Raw genomic sequence first — 22,084 nt, 5'->3', positions numbered from 1 at the left:
GCTGATGGGAGTTGGAATTCAATAATGTCAGAATGGTCACAGGCTACTCATGCTGGGTATAAACTAGCCTCCCCCAACCTGGTGCCCTCTGTGTGTTTCGGACTACATTTTGGGGAAGGCTAGAACGAACAAAAACGCTCCAATTGAGTATCAAAACAGAAGCACTGGTGCAAATATTCCCAAGATACAAACCTCATGATGCTTCCCCCAGACACATTGACATACAACACAAATGGCTTTTACAAGTTTATTAACAAGTCAATTTACTACACAGAAACACAAAATGTAACATCAACGAGCTCCGAAAAGGCCTTTCCGAGGATGCACTCACTGCTTTTGAAGTGCCACATGGAGGTTGCTGCTAAAGGAGAGCCATGCCCAAGACTGAGATGCTTAGGGATCAGTCAAGGTGCAAGAGGGTTCAGTTCTGCATCCTGTGTGAGACTTGAGAGCTACTTCTGACATTCAGCTTGGTGGCTTTTGTCTCCCCACCAAGGCAGAGAGCAAAACAGCAACGCCTGCTTTATATACATTGGTTTAGGCACATTTTCCAATAAATTTTTGTTGCTCAGGTGAGGGGCTGCACAAGGGGTGGGAAATCTTTGGCCCTCCAGATGCTGCTGAACTACAGATCTCCCACTGACCCCAGCCAGCAAGTATTCTGAGTCTTGTCCATTCACCTAACAGCACTAGCTTAACAGAACCCTTCCTTGCAGTCTGCCTCCTCTTCTGGACTCAATTGTCCTCTGCCTGTAACTTCTCCATGCTCATCCCTTGGTTGGTGGCCAGGGAGATGGCCCCATCAGGGCAAAAGGGACACTACTTCATCTGCAGTCTGCTCTCAACTGGGTCCCCCTTCCCAACCACCTCAAGGAGCAGCCACCAGCTCCCGGCCTCAGGGTTGTTTTTGGGACTCATGGAAGCAGTTGGCTTTGCCTAACATTAGCTTGGCTCTACTGCAGACTCCCCTGCTTCCTGCCTTACCAGTCTCACTGGGCATCAGCCACCACTGGTTGGAGGCATTACCCAAACAAAACAAGCAAAGTGCTTTCCAGTTGTTCTCCAGACTTAATAAAAACAAGGCTGCTGAACTGCAGCTGCCGAAGGCTGTGGGCAGCGAAGAAGCCCAGCTTCCAGCTGCCCCTTTTCAGGATCAGTGCATAGGACAGAGTCATTTTTCTCTACTGGCTATTGCCAGGGCAGATCACAGTCAATGTCCCTGTTGGAAGAACAGGTCCAGAAGGTCCCACCACAAGCCTTGCTCTAGCTGTCCATGATGGTCAGCCTCAGATTGGCTGGCGAAGGAGCTGCCTTCGTTCGAGCATAGTGGGGGTTAATGTACACTTCTCCCAGCATCCCCTCTTCCTCCTCTTCATCCTCGCACAGGTCAAAGAAGGCTTTCAGGAGGTCAGGGCAGGTGTAGTGAAGCGTTATCACCACGGCTCCGATCAGGAAGCAGAGCAGCCCTGGAAAACACAGAGACGGACAGTCAGTTAGTGAACCAAAGACAGACTTTGTTGCTGGCGAGGAAGGAAGCCGGAATGGCAGATTTGATGCTTCCATGCTTGTTTTCATGCTCAGTTTAATAAAGTTGAGCAGTGGGTGGGGAACCTCAGGCTCAAATGAAGTTCCTCCAGGCTTTCCATAACATCTCCCCCTAACCAGCTTTGTACCCTTCTCAAGCACTTTTGCTTGGAACTCTGATCATCATCATCATCATCATCATCATCATCATCATTATTTTTGCTTGCCTGGATATCACAAAAGGAAAAAATGCATTCATTGCTCTGCTCATTTCTCATCACTGGCCTGCTGGGCTTCATCCCTGCATTCTTCTTGTAGAGGAAACAGTCGGCTCAGCTGGCCTGCATGGCATTGTATGACGCTTAAACAGCAAGACACCACTGTCACCATGCAACATATAATGCACTCTTTGTCTATCGCCTTCCACACCTTTTCTCAAGGTGATGCATAAAGGTAAAGGTAAAGGGACCCCTGACCATTAGGTCCAGTCGTGGCCAACTCTGGGGTTGCGGTGCTCATCTCGCTTTATTGGCCGAGGGAGCCGGTGTACAGCTTCCGGGTCATGTGGCCAGCATGACAAAGCCGCTTCTGGTGAACCAGAGCAGCGCACGGAAACACCATTTATCTTCCCGCCGGAGTGGTACCTATTTATCTACTTGCACATTGACGTGCTTTCGAACTGCTAGGTTGGCAGGAGCAGGGACCGAGCAAGGGGAGCTCACCCCGTCGTGGGGATTCGAACCACCGACCTTCTGATCGGCAAGCCCTAGACTCTGTGGTTTAACCCACAGCGCCACCTGCGTCCCAAGGTGATGCATAGAATGCAATAAAAAACAGCTCAAAATGAAACAGCAGCAGATTTTATTTTATTTTTAATACCAAGAAGACAACCATGACAGAAACTGATTCATTCAGCTGGGAGGGCTTGTCAGAACAGAAGGCTCAGACAGAGCCTCTTTATTGCCAGTATTCGAAAGGCTATCTGTTTAGGACTTCTTGATATCCGATATACAATCTGCTTTTTGTTCTAACTTGTGCTCTTTATATGTTAACGCTTTGATCCCCGGTATTCACTTCCAATAGTTGACAGTCTATACTTGGTGCTATTCCGCCCCCCCCCCAATGATAATAAACACTGAGTTTTATGTGTCAACAGACAACCATGAATTCTCTGCAAGGATCCCCCATCCAGAGCTCTGTGCAACAATAGGGTGCCCCATCCACATAACTACATGTGCAAGTAGACTCACAAGAGACCACTCTCATGGTCCACGGTGACAGCAACCAACACTGGTCCAGCGCTGCTTGTGTCATTCTCAATTCAGTGTTGGAACAGTGCACACATGCTGTAGGGTGCACAATTCCTATATCATTCAGTGTGGTGCAGTGGTTAGAGTTGGACTAGGGGGGCTTGGGTCCAAATACCCACTTGGTGGTGAGCTTCACACTGTGGAGGATGCTGCTACCCTTTGGGACTGGTAGGGTGGAAGCCAGAACACATGGCTGACAGAGACAACAATAATTAAATAATTAATTAAATAATTAAATAATTAAATAATTAAATAATTAAATAATTAAATAATTAAACAATTAAACAATTAAACAATTAAACAATTAAACAATTAAACAATTAAATAATCATTAAGGCTTTGCCTCCTCCTCTGTTATGCACTGAGTTGAATATGATCCAGATTGCGGCAGTCTGATTGGTCCACAGGAGCCACCCAATCCAGCTCCAGGTGGAAGTGAATCCGCAACCTGATTGGCCTACAGGAGAATCCCAGAACTAGTCAATCACATGGGGCCCCTTGTGTAAATAATGTATATAAAGCAGACATTCTGGGGGAACTTCCATTCCTCCTCACCACTATGAGCTGAATAAAGAGCATGAAATCCACTCTCGACTCTGAGTATATTTCACTGGCGACGAAGGTGGGATCCCGCTGAGCTGACCGCCACACACAGGACTGCAGCACCACCACCTGCCGCACCGCTGCCTCGCACCGTGTGGGGCAACACAGTTTGAGGAGGAAAATGGCAGAATAGCCTGCCCCTGGACTGGTCATCACTGAGAAGGCAGGCAGCAGGGGCTGTTTGGGGGGCAGGTAGAGGTTGCTCTGAACCCCAGCCACTGAAGATAAGCTCAGGTTACCAGACGTCCCCATTTCCCGGGGACAGTCCCTGGATTTACAAACCAGTCCCCATCCAAAATCCATTGAAGTTGAAAAGTGTCCCTGGATTCATTTGAAAAACATCTGTTAACCTTAGGATAAGCTCACCTGTGGCAAGGGTCAGCCAGAAGGATGCGCCATAGGCGAGCTGCAAGGAGGTGGGGCCGAACTGGATGACGCAGGAAGCACTCCTCCCGGTGGAGAAAGAGAGCAGAGCAAAGATGAGGAAGCTGCCTGTGACGAGGGTCATGTAGCCGCCATAGACGGGGACCGGCATGGAGAAGAGCATGTTGGAGACCAGCCAGGCGCAGAAGGCAACCCTGCAGGGAAGAGACAAAGCGCTCGCCATTTATCACAGCTCAGAGGAGAAGAGACCCGCTCCATGGGCAGAAGGTCTGTGGTGGAGGGAATTCTCAGCACAATCCATTACGCCACAAAGCGACCGGCAACCCGAAGCTGAATGTTGGGAGATTCAGGCGGCAGGTAAAAGGGAAGGCCTTCTTCCTGTGAAAGTGCCTGGAGGCGGTTGGAGGATGGATGGCGGCTAATGGACTGAGGTTGAATCCTGACAAGCCAGAAGTACTGTTTTGGGGGGGGACAGGAGGTGGGCAGGTGTGGAGGACTCCCTAGTCCTGAATGGGGCAACTGTGCCCCTGAAGGACCAGGTGCGCAGCCTGGGAGTCATTCTGGACTCACAGCTGTCCATGGAGGCGCAGGTCAGTTCTGTGTCCAGGGCAGCTGTTTACCAGCTCCATCTGGTATGCAGGATGAGACCCTACTTGCCCGCAGACTGTCTCTCCGGAGTGATGCATGCTCTAGTTATCTCCTGCTTGGACTACTGCAATGCGCTCTACGTGGGGCTACCTTTGAAGGTGACCCGGAAACAACAACTAATCCAGAATGTGGCAGCTAGGCTGGTGACTGGGAGCAGTCGCTGAGACCACATAACACCAGTCTTGAAAGACCTACATTGGCTCCCAGTACGTTTCTGAGCACAATTCAAAGTGTTGGTGCTGACCTTTAAAGCCCTAGATGGCCTCAGCCCTGAATACATGAAGGAGCGTCTCCACCTCCATCGTTCTGCTCAGACACTGAGGTCCAGCGCCGAGGGCCTTCTGGCGGTTCCCTCACTGCGAGAAGTGAGGTTACAGGGAACCAGGCAGAGGGCCTTCTCGGTAGTGGTGGCAAAGAGATAAACAACTACCTGACATTTAGATGACATCTGAAGGCAGCCCTGTTCAGGGAAGTTTTTAATGTGTGACATTTTAATGTATTTTTAATATATACAATGGCTATGCTGTGCCTCCATGGACAGAAGCAGTATAGCTTCTGAATTCTGAATAGGAGCCACTGGTGGCCTTAACAGTTAGAGTGTCGGACTAGGGGCTGGGAGGCCAGGGTTCGAATCCCCACGCAGTCATGAAGCTCCCTGGGTGACCTTGGGCCAGTCACTGCCTCTCAGCCTACCCTACCTTGCAGGGTTGATGTGGGGATTAAATGGGGGAGGGGGAGAACTATGGAAGCCACCCTCAGCTTCAAAGAGAGAAAGTTGGGATATAAATGTGACAAATAATAATTTCAGTTGCTGGGAACCTCAGGAGGGGAGAGGGCTCTTGGGATTGGGGCCTGTTTGCGGGTTTCTCTCAGGCATCTGAGAGAGAACAGGAGGCTGGACTAGATGGGCCAGGGGCCTGATCCTGCAGGGCCCTTCTTATATTCTCATGCATTATCCTGCACAACAACATTCCACTGGTGCAAAACATTTCATGGCTAAATTGACTTTAGACTTGACACCACCTTGGAATCAGGCCTCAATTCACAGCATCTCCATCCAAAAAAGCAGCTTTTGGGAAGATCTTCTGTCTGAAGCCCTGGAAGCAGAGCTTACCAGCGAGTTGGCCTTCCTCACCCCAGTGCTCCTCCCAATGCTCCTGCGACTCCAGCACCCATCACCCCTGACCATTGGTCATGCTGGCTGAGGCTGATGTCTGATCACTTCAAGCTCCTTTCAAAGTGCAGTGCAAAGCAGTGCTATGAAAGGGTCTTCTGGAGACCACCATGGGCAAAATAATGTGACTTGGTGATTGGGGGCAGGATTCCACCCACAAGGCAATGGGGAGATAACAGCCTGGGCTTGCTGGCCTCAAATGGTCCCCCCATCCCTTCTGGAGTCCCAAGATGTCTGGGGGAAGCAAGGTTGGGGGAAGGTGGTGAGGTTCCCCCCGTTCAGGAGCCTGGCGAGGTCCACTCACCACAGGGTGGCTGACGCATAGTGCCCTGCCATTCTGTAGAGGTGATGGAGGCCGCAGGGACTGTCCCCGGTGAACTTTTCTGCCACGTAGAGGATGGGGCTGGGCAGGCCGTGCTCCAAGCCTTCGTCGAAGTCGTTGTCGTAGTTTGCCCCAAACCACCAGGAGAAATGCTCGTTGTAGTTGATCGTTTCATTGAGCTGTTCCACGGGGCTTCCTGTGGAGGCAAGATTGGTTAGTGTCCAAGGAAGGGCTGGGTTTTTTGAAGCAGTAGCCGGGGCAAATGAAGGCGTTGTGACACCCGGGGCAGGACGTCACTACGTGGGGCACATGTGCGGCATTGCTACATACAGTGCATGCGCCGTATGTAGCGACGCTGCACATGCACTGTACATAGCGGTTTGCTGCCGCTCCAGCGCTGTACGGACGGTGCCGGGATCCTCTGCTCGCGGCTGCAGACGACGAAGGATCCTCTACATGCAGCTGTAGTGGTGATGGAGGGATCCCAATGCCGTCTGTATGGCGCTGGAGCGGCGCCGGGGGCAAACCGCTATGTAAAGCGCATGTGCGGCGTTGCTACGCACAGCGCATGCGTGCAACGCCGCACATGCGCTGTATATAGCGGTTTGCCGCCAGCGCTGGGATCCTCTGCTCATGGTTGCAGCCAAGAACAGAGGATCCTCCACGTGGGGCTGCAGCAGCGCGATGGCTGCTCACACCGCCGTGGGGTGCCTTCTTGTCACCCCCCCAGACATGGCACCTGGACCTCTAAACTATGGTTATTCATAGACCTTAAGGTCCTCTGCGGGGCAGACCAGGAGAGGCGGTCCCTTAAATACTGTAGCTGGAACTGATAGGACTGTGAAATGTTGGGGCACATCCAGAAACGCGCTGTTAGGACTCTCCCCCCCCCATGTTGGCACCCCAGACTCACCAACTAGAGTGACGTTGAGTCCTGCCAGACCGACGTGCAGCCCGATCTCTGCATGGACCTTAGCTGGGCTGAAAGACTTGTAGGTGGTGATCGCTGTTCCCTGTGCCCTCTCCCAGTCAGAGGTGAAGTGGACAGCTGCAAAGGTGAGGAAAGTCTCTGTGAGGGTCGGGCGCAGGAGAGTGTTGCCAGCTCTTTTTTGGGATGGCGGTTCCCCCAGAATTTACCCCTTTAGTTCCACACGCCACCACCCTCTGCAATCACAGATTAGCAGCCGAGGTTTGCAAATGTGGGTCAGGTCGACGCCACGCTTTTAAGGCACACGGCTTCTCACAAAAAAATCCTGGGAAATGGCTCTTTTAACCTGTGCAAAGCTGCCATTCCCAGCACCCTGAATTTACTACAGTTCCCAGGACTATTTTTGGGGAGGGGACTTTAAATCCACAGAGTGGATGTGAGCACAAATGAAGGCCAAAGACGGAGAAGTTTGCTGAGGTCAGATGGAGAAGGGGACTCACCAACGATGACCCCTCCGATAAAAAGGCTTGCGATGACCCGGAAAAGCCAGTACAGTCTCTGCCAGCAAAAGAGAACAGAAAGAGGGTTTGCCATTCGCTTGGGTTACAATTTCATCTCTCTTCCACCCCCCTCCCGCCACCACTTAGCCCTACTTGCCGTGGGGGTGGGGAGAAGGGTTTGCAAGGGGCCGGGTGGGAATGTTCCAGGGGCCATATCTGGCCCATGAACTGGTGGCTCTGCATCGCTGCTTTAAAGCAACAGTTTTGGGAAAGAGTTCGGTTTTTTAACTGAGCAGCATCAGCAGGGTTGGTGTTTCCCTGAACTAAACTCCTCCTCCCCCAGCTGCTAATTAATTAATTAAAAGCATTTCAAACTGCTTCATATTTCAGGGAAAAAACACACCACTAAGCCATGCACAGCAAGTACAAGATCCATTGAAACAAACCAATAACACAGAATAAAAACCATCTAATAGCAAAATAAAGCAAGCGATCAAGAGAATTCAGACACATAAAACGGGGTCCAATCTTAGGGATCAAGGAGGATCTGGGCAAAAAGATGCCTGAAGGAACAGGCAGCTGCTGCTTCATGTATGTCAGAGGGGAGGGCATTCCACAGTACTGGGGCAACAGCAGAAAAGCCCCGCTTTGGGGGTCCCCACCCTATAATGGTTTGCAAGGTGCATTGCAAAGTGTCGAAAGGATCTCAAAGGTCTATCCATACAGGGGCAGGCGGCCTTTAAAGTAACCTGGTCCTAAGCCACCCTGAATATGGCCCCATAGCTGTTTGTCAGCCAGTACAGTTCCCTCTACACAGGGGTAAGATATGTGTATTTGGGTGCTGTCAACCTGTTAATCATGTCCTGGAATATAGGAAGACATGATACTTATACCTGCATTCCTCCCCCCCTTCTGTGAGTTTAAGGAGTGGGCTGGGGGGGGGGTTAGATCAGGAAAATGCAGCAGGGGAGAGGAGATGGTTAAACACAGCCCGCACCAACTTCATGAGAGTACGATGCTGAATTAAGAGTGCTGAATTAAGGCTGGACCTGGGTTCAAATCCCACTCAGCTACAAATCTCAGTCACTATCTCTCAGTCTGGTCTACTTCACAGGGCTGGGGTGAGGACAGAGCAGAGGAGAAGGGAGAACCTTTCGCACATGCTGCCTTGAGATCTTTGGAGGAAAGGCAGGATAGAAATGTAGTTCTAAAATCACAGTAATAATAAATACACAGCATAGCACAGTGTCTGCCTCCCCCTGGTGGTCAAACTCCTGTGATTACACCATGCCAGTTCTTTTAGGGTGGGGGACAGGGAAGGAAATGTACTCCTGAAAAGGTTGATAAAACTACCAGGATTTTATTTTTTAATGTTTCCTTTCCATTTTAAGAATGTGACATCATACCTTTGTATTCTGGCTCTAACCACTGTGGAGACTGCCATTGAGCCTGCCACCCCCAGGGTGGACTTCGATAATATGGCACCCTGAGCAAGGCCAAAATTTGGTGCTTTCCTCCGAAATATTTATTTTCACAATAATTCCTTTTGGTACAGTTGCTTTTTTATGATTCTTCTCAGCAGGTTTCTTCTCAGCAGTATTACAGTGGTACCTCTGGATACGAACGGGATCCGTTCCAGATCCCTGTTCACATCCTGAAGCGAATGTAACCCGCGCCTGCGCAGATCACCACTTCCGCGCATGATGCCATTTTGACCATCTGCGCATGCGCAAGCGGCGCAACCCAAAAGCGCTCAACCTGAAGCATATTTAACCTGAGGTATGACTGTATTATTATTATTATTATTATTATTATTATTATTATTATTATTATTATGCACCCCTTCAGCTCAGCACCCTGTGTGAGAAACCTCCCGCACCACCCTAAATCCAGCACTGATCACTCCCTTTCCCTTCCTGCATAAACATTCACTCACAGTTGCATCATGCAGCTGCAAGTCTCTGTGGTTTTATGGCTTTGCACACAAAGACAGGCACACCCACACACCGCCAAATAACTGAAGATAGTTGTGTCGTTGTATGGAGATGGTGCTATGCACAACAGGTTGTGAACACAGCTCCAAAGCCCTTTTCTTTTTAAATACTAAGTCCTTCTAACAGCAAAGTCGGGTACCACCTTTCCTTCCTGCCACCCCTTTGCTGCCTCGCCTTTGCTCAAAATCGCAGCCTCCTGAGGCTGCTTTTCGTTTAAAACGAATGCAAACGTATTGTCATTTCATTGGAGGGATCAGTAATATGCTCTTCTGAGCACAAAGGGCGACACAGGGGAGGAACGATCGCCGGGAGAAGAAACATTATAGTGCTCCTGTAGCAGCACAACTGGTTGCACCAAAACGTGTCTCTCCTGTGTTGGTCTCTACAGCCACAGCAGGTGCTGTGATACTCCGATGGTTTGATTTCGCCCCTGAAGGCTCACTCCTCACAAATGGATGCAACAACACTCTGACCCCATATTATCAACACTGGTTGGCAGCAGATTCCCAGCATTTTCAGACGTGACTCTCTCTGAGCCAAACTAGGAGAAGCCAGGAAGTGAACCTGGGACCACCTTCTAGCAAAGCCGATGATCTACTACTAAGCTTGGGTCCTCCTTCAATAACAGTACTCACCGCTCTGCCCCGAATTCCAGGAAGGATGAGCAGGAAGCTGAAGGCAATTACAAGGAAGACAATAATTACAACGATGGTATCCACATCAAAGACAAAGGGCTTCCTGGGTTGGGGGTAAAAGGGATAGATGCCATCAAAGAGCGTCATTCTGAGGCAGGATACCTGCAAGACAGAGGTGAAAGGTGAGTCAAACGCTGCCCAGATCCAGAGCTGCCGAGGCCTCATGCGCCTTTGGTCCCATGCGCAGATACCCTTTATGTCTTAAGTGGGCTAATTTGGCCAACCTAAAATACTGTTGCAAATCTGGGATAACAGAGTTTGATGTGCAAAGGGCACCCATAACGGCCAGCATTAGTGAATGTTATAAAATAATACATGGTAGAATTTAGATAATATTTGGGAGTACTGAAGGGAAGATAGAAGACAAAAGTCATAGAAGCAAGTCATTAACCCTTTCAGTGGAAACCATCAACCAAGCAGGCAAGCTTGGTGAGGGGAGGAGGTTGCCAAAGTGATGGGAGCAAGGGTGCGTGATCAGTGGCGTAGTGTGGGGGGTGCAGGGGGGGCCGGCCACACCAGGCGCAACATCTGGAGGGGGGTGCGCTTGCCGCCTCCGGAGTCGCCGAAGAGCCTTGGGCGCAGGCTGTAGCAGAGCCCCATGTCTCGTGGAACTGACGAGCTGTGCGCGCGTCTGGGCTGAAGACGTCCGGCAGGCAGTGGCTCTCAGCACGGGCCACGGAGGGTGCGCTAGGCAGCCCCTCCTCACAGCCCCGCCGCCGCCGCCGCAGCTGCTGCAGCTGCTGGGCCATGTTGCATTTTCCTCGCCTCTCTGCCCTCCTCCTCCTTCAGGCAAGTGGCATCGTTTGGGCGGCAGCGCCAGCGGCAACTTGCCTCAGATCACCTGACACGGACCCGCCACCACCGCCGCCGTAGCTACCTTACCGTAAATACCCCAGCCCAGGCAGCAGCAAGAAGAAGCTGGCAGCGGCAGCAGGTTAGGGGTTTGGGGCGCAAATTACTTGCCTTGCCCTGGGTGCTGACAACCCACGCTACGCCGCTGTGCGTGATGTGACACAGAAAAAATGTTGTGATTTAAGAAACAGGTCTGGAAAAGGGGTGAGCAAGACAGAGGGAGGAGCTGCTTGGAGCAGCGGTTCTTGGGAAGAACGAAAGTGGGCCAGATTCCAGGCGGAGACCAGGCAGGGAGGATCATCTTGGCAGGCAGAGACAGAGGCACAGAGACGGCATGCAGGATGCCTTGGACTCAGGTGCTGCCCTGCTCTGGGGAACGAGACCCTCTTGAGATGTACTGTAATACTCCAACCAGCGGTTCTCAACCTGTGGGCCCCTAGATGTTGTTGGACTACAATTCCCATCATCCCTGACCACTGGTCATGGTGGCTAGGAATGATAGGAATTGTAGTCCAACATCTGGGGATCCACAGGTTGAGAAACACTGCTCCAAACTCTCCACAGTAGACCCAGGTATAAATACCGTATTTTTCCCTCTATAACACGCAGATTTTTTTCTCCTAAAAAGGAAGGGGAAATGTCTGTGCGTGTTATAGAGCGAATGTGTGGTCCCTGGAGCCGAAAAATCAGGCAAAAATCAGGCAAAAAATCAAATCGCGGCGCTGCATGGAGAAGCGAAATCTGAAAAGAGGAAGTGGCTGCTTTCCTGCATTCTGCCTCAGGGTCCTACTGCCCACCCTCCTCTGTTTCGTTGCTGTGTTTGCTGAAACGGAACAAAGAGCAGGGAAAGCCCCTCCCCTCCAGGCAAGCAGAGGGGAATTCCTCTCTGTGCTGCTGGGGGAGAGGGAGAGAGAGGGGGGAGGGGGAGGGAGAGGCTGGCTTGGGTGGGGAAAAACTTTTGCCTTTCTTTCCTCCCTCCCGTTAAATCCCTCTCCTGCATTCTTAGCCAGCTGCTTCTCTGCACACCCCTCTCATGTCCCTTCTTTGTTTTTCCTTCGCTCCCCACTTAAAATGTGGTTACAAAGCATAGATCCACATGGATCCTCAGGATCTTTGCATTGGGTCATCCCAAATTCACCATCAGATCACATAGCATGTCCATGGCTACAGCCTGCAACAAAAAAAAATCACGCACCCACTGTTGCCTGGGGCTGCAATGGTGCAAAAATGTGGTTACAAAGCATGGATCCACAGGGATTCTCAGGATCTTTGCATTGGGTCACCCCAAATTCACCATCAGATCACATAGCATGTCCATGGCTACAGCCTGCACCAAAAAAATCACGCACCCACTGTTGCCTGGGGCTGCAATGGTGCAAAAACGTGGTTAGAAAGCATGGATCCACAGGAATTCTCAGGATTTTTGCATTGGGTCACCCCAAATTCACCATCAGATCACATGTCTGTGGCCACAGCATGAAGCCCAAAAATGATACATCCACTGTTTCATTCAGAATGTTTTTTCCCTTGTTTTCCTCCTCTAAAAACGATGTGCGTGTTATGGTCAGGTGCGTGTTATAGAGCGAAAAATACGGTAAGTACAATAAACTATATTTCTTAAAAGTACTCCTGTGCCTCGATTTCCCAACCCGGGGTGAGCGCCTGGAACTCCCTGGAATCCTGCGATGGCTTGGCAGAGTTTGGAGGGTGGCGCACAAACTTTGCAGCAACATGATGCGACTTGGAGAGATTTTGCAGAAGAGGGCAAGTGTTTGTTCTAACTCTTATGCTACCTTTACTCCAAAGAGCTTGAGGTGTGTCTCCCTTAAAAACCCCCCAAACAAACAAACTTAACAGCCCTGCAAGGTAGGTCAGCTGAAAAATAAAAACTTCAGCAGGCAGCCTGGGCAGATGGCCAGCCAGCCAAAGAAAACAGAGGTCACGCCCGTCAGTCATGGACAAAGAAAAAGGCATGGCTACTGTCCCCACCCCCAGCCCTGCTAATAACTCCCACCTGCCCCATGGCAAAAGGTTCGGTGGCCCTTCAGATCAGCTGAGAAATGTTTGCAGAGCAACAACAAGCTTTAGCTCCACCACTGTCTGTTTCCCCAGCATCCTACAAAGTTTTTGATCATCTTCCCACGCTTTTGGAGAGGAAGCCTGGGTCTGGGAAGCGCCTGGAGTTGGGAGAGTAAGTGATGGTTTTAACATCAGATTAGGACCTCAGACTTTGAAATAAGGAAAATTATGGGGAAAGGAACTGGAAAGGGGTGTGTGTGTGTGTAATTGTGTGCCACATCATATAGCCCCCTCATGCTAGAAGGAAAAAGAAAAACCCAATATCACCTGACCTCCCTAGTCTTTCCCCCCCAAAATAATATTTATTTATACAACAAGAAAAAACACACACAAAAAAACACAAATACCAAATTACACACAAATTACAAAAATAACCATAGACACATAATTTTCTTGGCAAACAATAAAACATCTATTGGTCTTAACACTAAAGACCCAACTTCCCGTCTATTCCATATTTCGAATTCATATTACTTATTGCCAATACACATTTTTTTCATAATTAAACTTATTCTCAATAAATCTAATTTCTTCTATCTACCTAGCAACTATTACTGAATTTCCTCGAACTATTACTGAAGTTCCTCAGTTTTTTGACCTCCCTAGTCTTGAAGCACACAATAATATACAGGACACATGACCAGCTGCTGTAATTTTGAGAGCTAGTTTGGGGTGATAGTTGGGCTGGAACTGGGGAAATGAGGTTCAAGTCTCCACCCAGCTATGACAGCAACTGGCCTTAGGCAGTCACTGCCGCTTGGTTTCGCCTACCTCACAGGGTTGTTTAGTGATGAAAGACGCAACTAGAGTGGGATGAAAAAAGTAGCAAACAGTAGAGGTCAGCTACTCAGATCTTCCACATCCTCACTGGACATTTAAAACATGTGTGCAGCTTCTCCCTAAGAATCCTGGGAACTGCAGTTTGATAAGGGCACTAGGATATGTAACTGAGTGATGAACTGCAGTTCCCAGGGTCCTTATGGGGTGGGGGGCAGAGCTTTAAATGTATGGTGAGGACCAAACACACAAAAAAGTGTGTGCATGCACATTTACATCCAAGTAATAATAATTAATAATAATAATTTATTATTTGTACCCCGCCCATCTGGCTGGGTCTCCCCAGCCACTCTGGGCGGCTTCCAACAGAGATAAAAAACACACTAAAATGTCACATATTAAAAACTTCCCTGAACAGGGCTGCCTTCAGATGTCTTCTGAATGTCAGGTAGTTGTCCATCGCCTTGACATCCGATGGGAGGGCATTCCACAGGGCGGGCGCCACCACCGAGAAGGCCCTCTGCCTGGTTCCCTGCAACTTGGCCTCTCGCAGTGAGGGAACCGCCAGAAGGCCCTCGGAGCTGGACCTCAGTGTCCGGGCAGAACGATGGGGGAGGAGACGCTCCTTCAGATATACTGGACCGAGGCCATTTAGGGCTTTAAAGGTCAGCACCAACACTTTGAATTGTGCTCGGAAACGTACTGGGAGCCAATGTAGGTCTTTCAAGACCGGTGTTATATGGTCTCGGCGGCCGCTCCCAGTCACCAGTCTAGCTGCCGCATTCTGTATTAGTTGTAGTTTCCGGGTCACCTTCAAAGGTAGCCCCACGTAGAGCGCATTGCAGTAGTCCAAGCGGGAGATAACCAGAGCATGTACCACTCTGGCGAGACAGTCCGCAGGCAGATAGGGTCTCAGCCTACGTACCAGATGGAGCTGGTAAACAGCTGCCCTGGATACAGATTTGACCTGTGCCTCCATGGACAGCTGTGAGTCCAAAATGACTCCCAGGCTGCGCACCTGGTCCTTCAGGGGCACAGTTACCGCATTCAGGACCAGGGAATCCTCCACACCTGCCCGCCTCCTGTCCCCCAAAAACAGTACTTCTGTCTTGTCAGGATTCAACCTCAATCTGTTAGCCGCCATCCATCCTCCAACCGCCTCCAGACACTCACACAGGACCTTTACTGCCTTCACTGGTTCTGATTTAAAAGAGAGGTAGAGCTGGGTATCATCTGCATACTGATGAACACCCAGCCCAAGTAGCAGCGGGCGGTAGCAGATGACGACTCGAAAGTTAACCCTTCCCGCTCACATCTGCTCTGTGATGCACAGCTGCCCCCATCCTTCAAGTTAGCGCAGGTAGCAAACAGTCAAAACCTAAGAGGAAATCTGCTTGCCCAAACGGGCATTTTGGCGATCAGGACGCGCGACCAATGGCATTAAAAGCGGGGAGTGATTACCCCCCCTCTAGCCCAGCGGTAGCCAACGTGGCGCCCGCCTTCACCGCTGAACGACATCTCCCATCATCCTTGACTACTTGACGCGGCGGAGGTTCAGGCGCCGATGAGAATCCAACAGCTTTTGGAGGACACCCCCCCCCCTTTGCCTCACCACCCTCTGGGGGAAACCCACCTGCGTCTAGAAAATCTGAGGCTGCAGACGGGGGGGGCGGGGGGGCAGCGGTACCGCAGAATACAGAAGCCGCTGTTTGTCCTCCGTGCTGCGGCCACGCGGAGCCCGAAACGCGCGACGCCCCACCGCGCCCTGCAGGGTTGGGCAATGGGAAATGTTCGACGGGCGGGAGCCGCTCAAGAAAAGCCGGTCGCCTTAAGAACACAAGAAGAGCCCTGCTGGGCCAGCCCAAAGGGCAGGTCCCACTCTGCCAGGGCCAAAACAGACGCCTGTGAGGAAGCCCTCGAGCAGGGCACGAGCGCCGCAGCGCACTCCCCAGCCCCGGGTATGCACCGATCCTCGAGGTAATAGGGAGCCATCGCGCTTGGTAGTCCGCCGGTAAATGGGCCGGCAAGCGGCTTATGGAAAGGGAGGCGGGCTGCAGACGTATGAGGCGCGTGTCTTCCCCGACGGCAGAAGACCGTTTCTCAAAGGAGAAGATCGGGAGCTTAAAAACACTCGGGTAATGTACTGACGGGCACCCACTGCCCCTAAGGCTCCCTGCTAGTGGCAGGAAAAAAAGGGGGCGCTCTGCGCACGCTCAGAGACAAAGCCTTCTATCTCTAACATATCGCTCGACGGGAATCCCGCCCACCACCGCGTCCAGTTTGGAGTCAAATCCACTTTTGAGAAAGGCGTCTGGCTGCCACCTTTGGAATCTCCCTGCATTAGTAGATTCCATGGGGGCTCAAACCCTCTAGTGACGGTCAGCGGGCATCTATGAACACTAAACATCTTGCGCATCCTGGGCACGGCCAGGGACACTCGCTTCTCTTGCCAGCGTGAGGTTGGAGGGAGTTGAGCATGAAAAGCGGTTCAAAGAGATGGATTTGCTCTGCCTTACAGAATCACAACTCCCTACAATGCAGGAATTTCTCCTAGATTATACATGACAGGTGTCCATCCAACCTCTGCTTAGAAATCTCCTTTGGAGCCTCAGTCTAGGGACCCTGGAGGTGGCGGCGCGGAGGAGAGACTTGCGGGGTCTTTGCCTTCTCCTCCTCCCTGCTCGGGCCCGTCCCGTCGGGCAAAGGCAAAGGCGCTACGCGGCGAGGGCTCCCTTCCGCGCTTCCGTGCGCAGAGCTGCGCGGGAGACTTACCGGCGGGGCTTCGGCGGCGCCGTCTAAGCTGAGCGCAGAGCGGGCTGTGGGTGCCCAGCGCGGGGCGGCGCTCTTATATAGCGGCGGGGGGGGGGGGGTCGCGTGCCGGCGTGATGCAAATGAGGCGCTCGGCCCCGCCCCCGCCCCTCCTTCCCCGCCCGGCTCCGACGGGACGGGCGGCATTCCGGACAGACGCAGCAGCGACGGTGGTGCGCGGACTCGGAGGCGAGAGAGAAGCGTCAGCGGCGGTGGCAAGGACGACAGCAGCAGCAGCAGCAGGCGCAGTGGCCCAGGTGAGGTAGGCGACGCCGGGGCCGGAGAGGGAGAGTGTGCCGCGAAATGCGTGTCCGGGGCGCGGGGCGAACAGCAGGGTTGGAAGGAGCGAACGAGAGATTGAGACATTCACCTGGGAAAAGAAGGCAGCAGGTCGCCTCCTCGGCTGCCGCGAGGATCATGCGTGGCTCTTTTTCGTTGCCCGAAGGCAAAGATCCCGAGAAAGGAAGCCGTGGGAAGTGCGCGCTGGGAACTTTTCTTCTCAGGGAAACCGGCTTGCTTTCCCACATCTGTGGCTCACGGCTGGGGACTTCACTTGATGGTCCCCACCCTCCAGCCCAGCCAGGGCTGGATTTAGGTTTGATGAGGCCCTAAGCTACTGAAGGTAATGGGGCCCTTTATGGATGATATTTTAGGATAGGCATAGACAAACTCCGGCCCTCCAGATGTTTGGGACTACAATTCCCATCATCCCTAGCTAACAGGACCAGTGGTCAGGGATGATGGGAATTGTAGTCCCAAAAATCTGGAGGGCTGGAGTTTGCCTATGCCTGTTTTAGGGAGCTCCCACTGCTCCCACAGGCTCCCACTGCTTACATGATAGGATCCTACACAACACAAAACCAAACAAAACACTGTTGCTGTATGTAGGTTTTATTTTATTTTATTTTTATCTTATATTTTCGAAATGTACATCCAGTTGTTTTTTTCTTTAATTTTTTTGGGGGCCCCCAAGAGAGTGGGGCCCTAAGCTATAGCTTGTATAGCTTATACGTAAATCCGGCACTGCGCCCAGCATGCACACACAGAGGACCTTGCAGACTCTTAAGTCTTAAGGCAATTTTATTGCCTTCTACCTACCCATTGTTACTTTGGGAGGAAAAAGAAGCATGGCTAAGTTTCACCACTGGAGGACAGAATAACAGTGCAGGCGTTTTGTATATGATGCAGTCTGGAATTTCTACCAAGTGTCTGCGTTTACATGCACATCCGTGTATATTAGGGATAGTCAGTGTAGGACTACAACTCCCATCAGCCTCTGCCAGCAGATGCCTGCCAGCATCCGGAGGACATCACACTGGCTTTCCTTAATATTTACTCTATCTGATGCCATCCTTTGGTCTACATACTATTTCATTCAGACTTGGAATTCATGTATATGTGCCAATCATGTTTCAGGATCAACCATGACACGTGTTGTGTGTTGTGTTTCCCTTCCTGTCTGCAAAGGCATCAGGTGTAAAGGACATCAGGTGTTCCTAGACACATTGGAACTTGTGCTGATCTGAAGTGGCTTAGTCTAGCATGTAGCACACCCTGACTGCTGCGGTGTCATTTTGGGGTGGTTTTTGATGTGGGAAGGCCTTAGCTCAGTGGTAGAAAACATGCGTCACATGAAGAAGGTCCCAAAGACCTCTCCAAACTGAGTAAAGGGGGGGGGGGGTAAAATGGCAAATGCAATTCAATGCAAAAAAGTGTAATGTGATGTGTGTTGAAGCAAAAAAAATAATAATCTTAGTTTCACATACATGCTCATGGAGTCTGAACTGGAGGTGTTATACCAGGAGGAAGACCTTGGGGTCCTAGTAGATAGCTCAGTGAAGATGTCGACCCAATGGCCATAAAAAAACCAAAAACAAATTCCATGCTAGGGATCGTTAGGAAAGGAATTGAAAATAAAACTGCCAATATCATAATGTGGTTATACAAATCTATGGTGCGACCGTACTTGGAGTACTGTGTACAGTTCTGGTCTCCTCAGCTCAAAAAGAAAATTAGAGGAAAGGCGAGTAACAGGCAACATGATAAAAATGGATAACCTTATGCATGGCATGGAGAATGTGGATAGAGAAAAGTTTTTCTCCCTCTCTCAAAATGCTAGAAATTGTGGGCATCCCATGAAGGTGAATTTTGGAAGATTTTGGAAGAAAGCACTTCTTCATGCAGCACATAGTTAAGCTCATAGCTGTCAACGTTTCCCTTTTCTTGTGAGGAATCCTATTTGGAATACGGGAATTTCCCTTAAAAAAAGGGAAACGTTGACAGCTATGGGACTTGCTCCTGCGGTTCCCAGTGATAGCCACCAGCTTGATGGAGGAGAGGGGTAGCAATGGCTACTAGCCATAGATCGTTGTGCTCTGCCTTCCAATGTTGTATGCAACATTGCATGCTGTGGTGTACCTCCATAATTGCAGGCAGCAATGCTTCTGGGTACCAGTTGCTGGAAACCACAGGAGGGGAGAGGGCTCTTGTGCTCATGTTGTGCTTGCTGGTTTTCCACAGGGGCATCTGATTGGCCACTGTGGGAACAGGATGCTGGACTAATGGGCCATTGGTCTGTTCCAGTAGGCTATTCTTATGTTCTCACCTGCCTGAACTCTTGAGTGGTACCCAAGGTGAGGTAGCCCATGAGGTCTTCTGGCAAGTTGTGATGGATGTCGTCTTCCAGACACCCAGCTTTGCTAGTTCTTTCCACTTACTCGATGTTGCACTTACAAGTACATTCAATGCTGTCTTTGAGTGCATTGTATTTGGAATGCTGTAAGGAGATATTTGCCTTAAGCAAGGGGTTCCACTCCGGGTGAAAACAGAAGGCTGGTGTTTTTCTAAACCCAGGATTCAAGGCCCACCCCCCACCCCTTTAAATGCCTCTAACTGCATTTGCCAATCAGGTGCAATAACGTTGAAGGAATGTCCTGAATTTCTGGGATTTTTGTTTCAACACTTGCAAATGTACACACACCTTAGAATGACTCACATCTGTTGGTTATTTCAAAACATATTTATTCAACACAAATATAGTTGCTTTTGTGTGTGTGTGTGTGTATGTTTGTTTCTATCTACACCCTTTCAGATGCTTTTGTGAAGCGTTGTGAATGAAGGGTGTGTTGCCAGCAGCAAAAGCTCCCTCTTTTTTGCAACAGAGTTCCTTGATGTGAAACAGATGGAACTGCTTGTCTTCTGCTAGTGCATTCACAGAACTCTGAACGTTTTGTCGTCATAGTACTGTATTTGCAAGTCTTAGAGGAGTAATAGGAAGCACATTTATGTAGGCAGGAGTATGTTAAGATCTACCTTCAAAGTAAATGCTTTTCTCGAATATGGAGCAAGGAAGGCCCCATCTGCGCTATAAATTTTAAGCAGTATCATACCACTTTAAGCAGTCATGGCTTTGCCCCCAAAATACTGGGAACTGTAGTTTGTTAAGGGTGCTGAGAATTTTTAGGAGACTTATCTAACTACAGTTACCAGAATTCTTGGGGCGGGGGGGAATCGTGCACGTTTAAAGTTCTGTGGTCCTGCATTAAATGTATAGTTCAGACGGGACCCAAGAGGTTATAGTCAGTGGAAGCCACTGGACCCGAAGACCCTTTTCAGAGTATGTGGAGCTCATTGGTATAGAATCCTATATACTAATAGGAAGCTCATTCTCTGAGTGAGGATTCTTAGAGTTGCCAATATTACTCCTACATTGAAATTAACAGGCATGACTAATATAGGTCCATTATTTTCAGTGGCTCTACTCTGAGTAAAAGTTCATTGGCTACAACCTTTATGTAGCCAAATCAGCACTTCCACACTTGCACAAGAGGGAAGTAGCGGACATACAAAACATCCTTTTTGGTGGGGGCAGGTAGAACAGAGGGAACAAAAAACATGGGGGGCGAGCAATGTAATGGAGTACTTTGCAAGAGGGCATGGCTGGCTGGCTGGAATCCTGAACAGGAGCAGTCTACGCTGTAATATTTTGTTTGAGGTTCCTCTTGCCTTCAGCATAAATACAACCCCCTTTTTTAAAAGAGTTAAATAAATGCAAGGTGGATAGATGTCAGGACATTTACTGACTCTGGCAGCCAAAAACATAATATAGTCCCAGTGACTATATAGTTGCCCCTAACAGAGATGTAGAACTTTCTTAGCCTGAGGGCCACATTATTTTCTGGGGAACTTTCAGGGGGCCACAGACGAAAGTGGTTAGAGTAATTAATATAAACTTTACCCTTGTATAACTGGCTTGTTGCTCCGCACTGTCACACACTGTTCTCCATTTTCCATCCAGCCAAGCAAGAAACAGTGCCTGAAAGCAAGGACACATTCCAGGCAGACAAAAAACAAAAAACGTGCCTGAGGAGAGTGCAAAACAGGGCCAGAGAGAATGCACGTGGCCTGTGGAGAGAGGATGTGGCTTGGAAGAGTCCTGGTGACCAAGCAGAGAGGCCTGGAGGGCCACATTTGGACCCAAGGACCAGGGTCAGAAGAAGTCTAGGAAGCCAAACAAAAGGAGACATAAGGGGTGGCTGAAGCATCCTTACTGGTGGAGTGGAAAAGTTAGAGTGGCCAAGGATGCTAGAAAAAGCAAAACCGTTCATATGCTGCAGTATTCACTGGAGCAGGGCAGAAATCAGTTTGTCTTGCAAAAGAAAGCACACAGATGCAAATCTAGAAAGTGCAGGCATTCATGTTGCAGGTTTGAAGTTGACCAGCTAACTGGGTTCCCAGAGAAGACAGTAGAAGTTTTCAGGGAAGTTTTTAATGTGTGATGTGTTATTCTGTTTTTAATCTGTTGGCAGCTGCCCAGAGTGATGGGGGAAACCCAGCTGGATGGGCGGGGTATGAATAAATTATTATTATTATTATTATTAGTAGTAGTAGTAGTAGTAGTAAGGATGGATTTCTAACTTCTGTCCTCTGTGCCCATTTGCCACGCTGGCTGGGGCTGGCAGGAGTTGTGGTCCAACAATATATGGAAAGCCACAAGTTCAACCATCCCTGCACTACAGAAATGGGAAGCAATCATTAAGCCTTTTGGGTGAGCAACCCTTTGAAAATTTAAAGGCAGCTGAAAGGAACCCCATAGCAAAGCCCTTGTGGGGTGGCCATTTGGGTGCCGAGGAGGTGTGGTGAACCTGTGGTACACCCAATGTTGCTGAACTGCAACTCCCATCATCCCTGCCCATTGGCCATGCTTTCTAGGGCTGATGGGACTTGTAATTCAACAACATGGGGGGCGGGCAGTCAAAGGTTCCCCACTGCTGGTGCAGAACAACTAAGGGCTGATGTCTCTATGACAGCAGTGCACCTTCGACTGTTCATGTTGTTCATTTGCTGCCAGCCTTATGGCATGGGAACCACAAGTGGCATAGGAGTGTTGGGTCCAGGAGGTCTTCCTCTTGGCCTGGCTGTGCATAATATCAAACGTGCCTTCCTACAATGTGCTTCTGCTGGCATCTCTTCTAAGAAGACAAGAG

General features: G+C 50.1%; 1 protein-coding gene across 3 annotated transcripts; it reads right to left on the bottom strand.

Moving 5' to 3' along the window:
* Positions 1-246: 246 nt before the first annotated feature.
* Positions 247-20,866, bottom strand: DUOXA2 (dual oxidase maturation factor 2). Of its 3 annotated transcripts, none has more exons than XM_081839260.1 (7): positions 20,836-20,866; positions 10,023-10,184; positions 7,394-7,451; positions 6,879-7,013; positions 5,948-6,161; positions 3,804-4,015; positions 247-1,466 (listed from the first exon to the last, which is right to left on the bottom strand). In XM_081839260.1, the coding sequence occupies exons 2-7, from the start codon at positions 10,167-10,169 to the stop codon at positions 1,264-1,266; spliced, it is 969 nt and encodes a 322-aa protein (XP_081695386.1). In that variant the 5' UTR covers positions 10,170-10,184; positions 20,836-20,866; the 3' UTR covers positions 247-1,263. The 3 variants fall into 3 exon arrangements, with proteins under 3 accessions (XP_081695386.1, XP_081695384.1, XP_081695385.1); XM_081839258.1 differs by lacking the exon at positions 20,836-20,866 and adding an exon at positions 16,969-17,089; XM_081839259.1 differs by lacking the exon at positions 20,836-20,866 and adding an exon at positions 16,563-16,594.
* Between the last annotated feature and the right edge of the window lie 1,218 nt (positions 20,867-22,084).

The sequence above is a fragment of the Podarcis erhardii genome (genome assembly GCF_964252035.2).
Source record: "Podarcis erhardii genome assembly, chromosome: 14".
Lineage (NCBI taxonomy): Eukaryota > Metazoa > Chordata > Lepidosauria > Squamata > Lacertidae > Podarcis > Podarcis erhardii.
Note: the sequence above shows the minus strand (reverse complement) of the source record. Positions and strands in the feature narration are given on the sequence as shown.

Coding starts and splice junctions, on each gene's coding strand:
- DUOXA2 (XM_081839260.1), bottom strand. CDS start 10,169: ATGACGCTCTTTGATGGCATCTATCCCTTTTACCCCCAACCCAGGAAG. Junction 4,016..5,947: donor TATGCGTCAGCCACCCTGTG/GTGAGTGGACCT, acceptor TCTTCCCTGCAG/GGTTGCCTTCTGCGCCTGGC. Junction 1,467..3,803: donor CTGGCTGACCCTTGCCACAG/GTGAGCTTATCC, acceptor TGTGTTTTCCAG/GGCTGCTCTGCTTCCTGATC.